The sequence below is a fragment of the Acanthisitta chloris genome, unplaced genomic scaffold (assembly GCF_000695815.1).
Source record: "Acanthisitta chloris isolate BGI_N310 unplaced genomic scaffold, ASM69581v1 scaffold17506, whole genome shotgun sequence".
In the NCBI taxonomy this organism is placed as follows: domain Eukaryota; kingdom Metazoa; phylum Chordata; class Aves; order Passeriformes; family Acanthisittidae; genus Acanthisitta; species Acanthisitta chloris.
Window position 1 is genome coordinate 5,467 of NW_008679919.1, and position 2,202 is coordinate 7,668.

Consider the following 2,202-nt stretch of genomic DNA (forward strand, 5'->3'; position numbering starts at 1 on the left):
TGCATCATTCGCCGCCCAGCCCACAGAGTCCCTTACCTTGTCCCCACGCTCCCCTCGGTTCCCAGGCAAGCCCTGTGGGAGAGAGGAGTGGTCAGGGAGGGGCCTGGACGGTGGTGCCGCTGGGGAAGGGGTGTACTTACCGCTGGCCCACGATCCCCTTCTGGCCCCGGGCGCCCATCTTCACCCTGCGAGAAGAAAGGGATGTGAGAAGTGGGTCTGAGAATGGGGCACACCAGCATCACCCCTTTGCAGGGACAGGGGCAGCTCCGGCTCAGAGTCCCCTAAGGGCTGGCAGAGTGGAATTTCTAAGGTCTGGCAATGTGGGATTTCCCATCCCTGGCGGTGGGGACATGGTGGGGCTGTGGCAGTACCTACCCGAGGCCCTGGGTCAATGGCAGCCCAGCCCCCACGGCACCCTGCCAGGGGAAGGCAAGAGCTCATCCCTGTCCTTGCTGCCCACAGCTCCTCCCAGCCCTGCCTTGTGTTCCCCATGCCAGGGGACACCCCACAGTCCCCCCCACACCGCACCCCTGGGTGCCTGGCACATAGTGGACTTCCATGTGCCACCATCCAGATTGGGCTCAGCACCCTCAGGGGGCTGGTGGCTGCAGCAAGGACATCCCACAAGAGAAGCAGCCTCACACTCCTCATGCTATGGGGCTGCCCCTGTCCTACCTTGTCACCCTTCAGGCCAGGGACCCCTTGTATGCCCTAAAAGAAAGAAGAAGAGTGAGCAAGCCACAGAAGAAAGGCAATGCCAGGTGCCCTGTGAAGCATCCCTGGGACTCTCACAGCAGTTCCCACTACTGGAGAGGTGCAGGGTGGATTGCTGTCACCCTGCCCTGAGCCTGGGCAGAGTCTGTACCCCTAGGAATGCTGTGGCACCATACTCACGGCTGGCCCTGGGGGCCCCACAGGTCCTGGTGGTCCAGAGGTGCCATCTCTGCCAGGAAAGCCAATCAGACCCTGGCAGGGAAACAACCAGTGAGCAGGCAGGGACTGTGGCTAGGAGGCAGTGGGGCTTGCAGGGACCCTGGTGACACTGTCCTAGGGTCCAGGGTCACCAGGACCAGTGAGGCCAGATTCTGGTTGTAGCCTTTACCCTCTCTCCTGGGGGACCTGGAGGGCCAGGCTGCCCATTGTCCCCTCTCAGGCCTGGCTGTCCTGGCGTCCCAGCAATGCCTGCTAAGCCTGGGGGTCCTGGTAATCCTGGCAAGCCGATGTCACCCTGAAGCAGGGAGGAAAAAAAAGGGTGCCCACAAAATCAACCCCTCAGGAGTGTGCTTTTCCCTCAGCCAGGCAAGCTAGTGCAGCACCTGGGTATTGGGGATGTGATGAAAGCCAGGGTGACATGGGCACAAGGATTACCTTCAAACCCGGAGGCCCATCCTGTCCTGGTGGTCCCCGTGCTCCGACACCTGGTGATCCCTGTGTGGTGGCAGAATGTGTGGCACATCCCCTGGCTGATGGGCACAGGGATGCCAGGGGCATGGTGCCACACAGAGCATCTCCAGGGCTGGGGAGCCTCCTGGGTGCAGGGGACACATACCTTCTCCCCTTTGGCTCCAGAGGACCCCTTGGCTCCCTGTGAAGATACCAAGCCCCAGGGAAGGGCTGGGCAGTAGGTGACAAGGGCACAGATCCCATGCCCTGACAGCACCCACTGCCCCCAGAATCTAGCCCCTACTCCCACATGCCTTCTACTCACATCTTCCCCAGGATCTCCTGGCTCCCCAAATCTTCCTGGCTCCCCCTGGCGTGGGAAAGCAAGGAAAAAGCAGATGAGTAGGATGATGGACTGCTGCAGCTGGATCCCCACACTGTGGCCAAGCAGCCAGGGAGTCCAGGGCCCCCATGGCCCCCTCTCCACCACCCCCTGGGGCAGCACTCACCTTCTCGCCCTTGGGACCCGGCAAGCCTCGGTCACCCTTGGAACCCTGTGTGGGGAGAGCAGTGTTACGGGAGGGAGCAGCCACAGGGCTGGCTTGCCCCTCAGAAGGCAGGGGTGGTGGAAGGGGGCTAAGGTTAATGGGGTGGGATGAGGTTAATGGGGGCAATGTGGTTTATGGGGGGATAAGGTTAATGGGGGGAACAAGGTTAATGGGGCCAACTCACAGGCTCTCCCAGCAGCACACCCTCCAGCAGTGCCGGCTCACCCTGCAGGGACACGTGGGTGCTCAGACATGCCCACAGCAGATGCCC

The 2,202-nt window shown here is 61.8% G+C and overlaps 1 protein-coding gene across 1 annotated transcript in view; it reads right to left on the reverse strand.

The window, feature by feature from the left end:
* LOC103804889 (collagen alpha-1(VII) chain-like) overlaps positions 1-2,202 on the reverse strand; it is a gene marked incomplete at its 5' end in the record, with an annotated part of 10,835 nt that overhangs the window by 2,820 nt on the left and 5,813 nt on the right. The window contains 7 exons of the mRNA XM_009077524.1: positions 37-72; positions 141-185; positions 676-711; positions 895-966; positions 1,103-1,228; positions 1,893-1,937; positions 2,116-2,157. Of these exons, the coding sequence (XP_009075772.1) occupies positions 37-72; positions 141-185; positions 676-711; positions 895-966; positions 1,103-1,228; positions 1,893-1,937; positions 2,116-2,157 (402 nt within the window). The remainder of the gene's footprint in view (positions 1-36; positions 73-140; positions 186-675; positions 712-894; positions 967-1,102; positions 1,229-1,892; positions 1,938-2,115; positions 2,158-2,202) is intronic.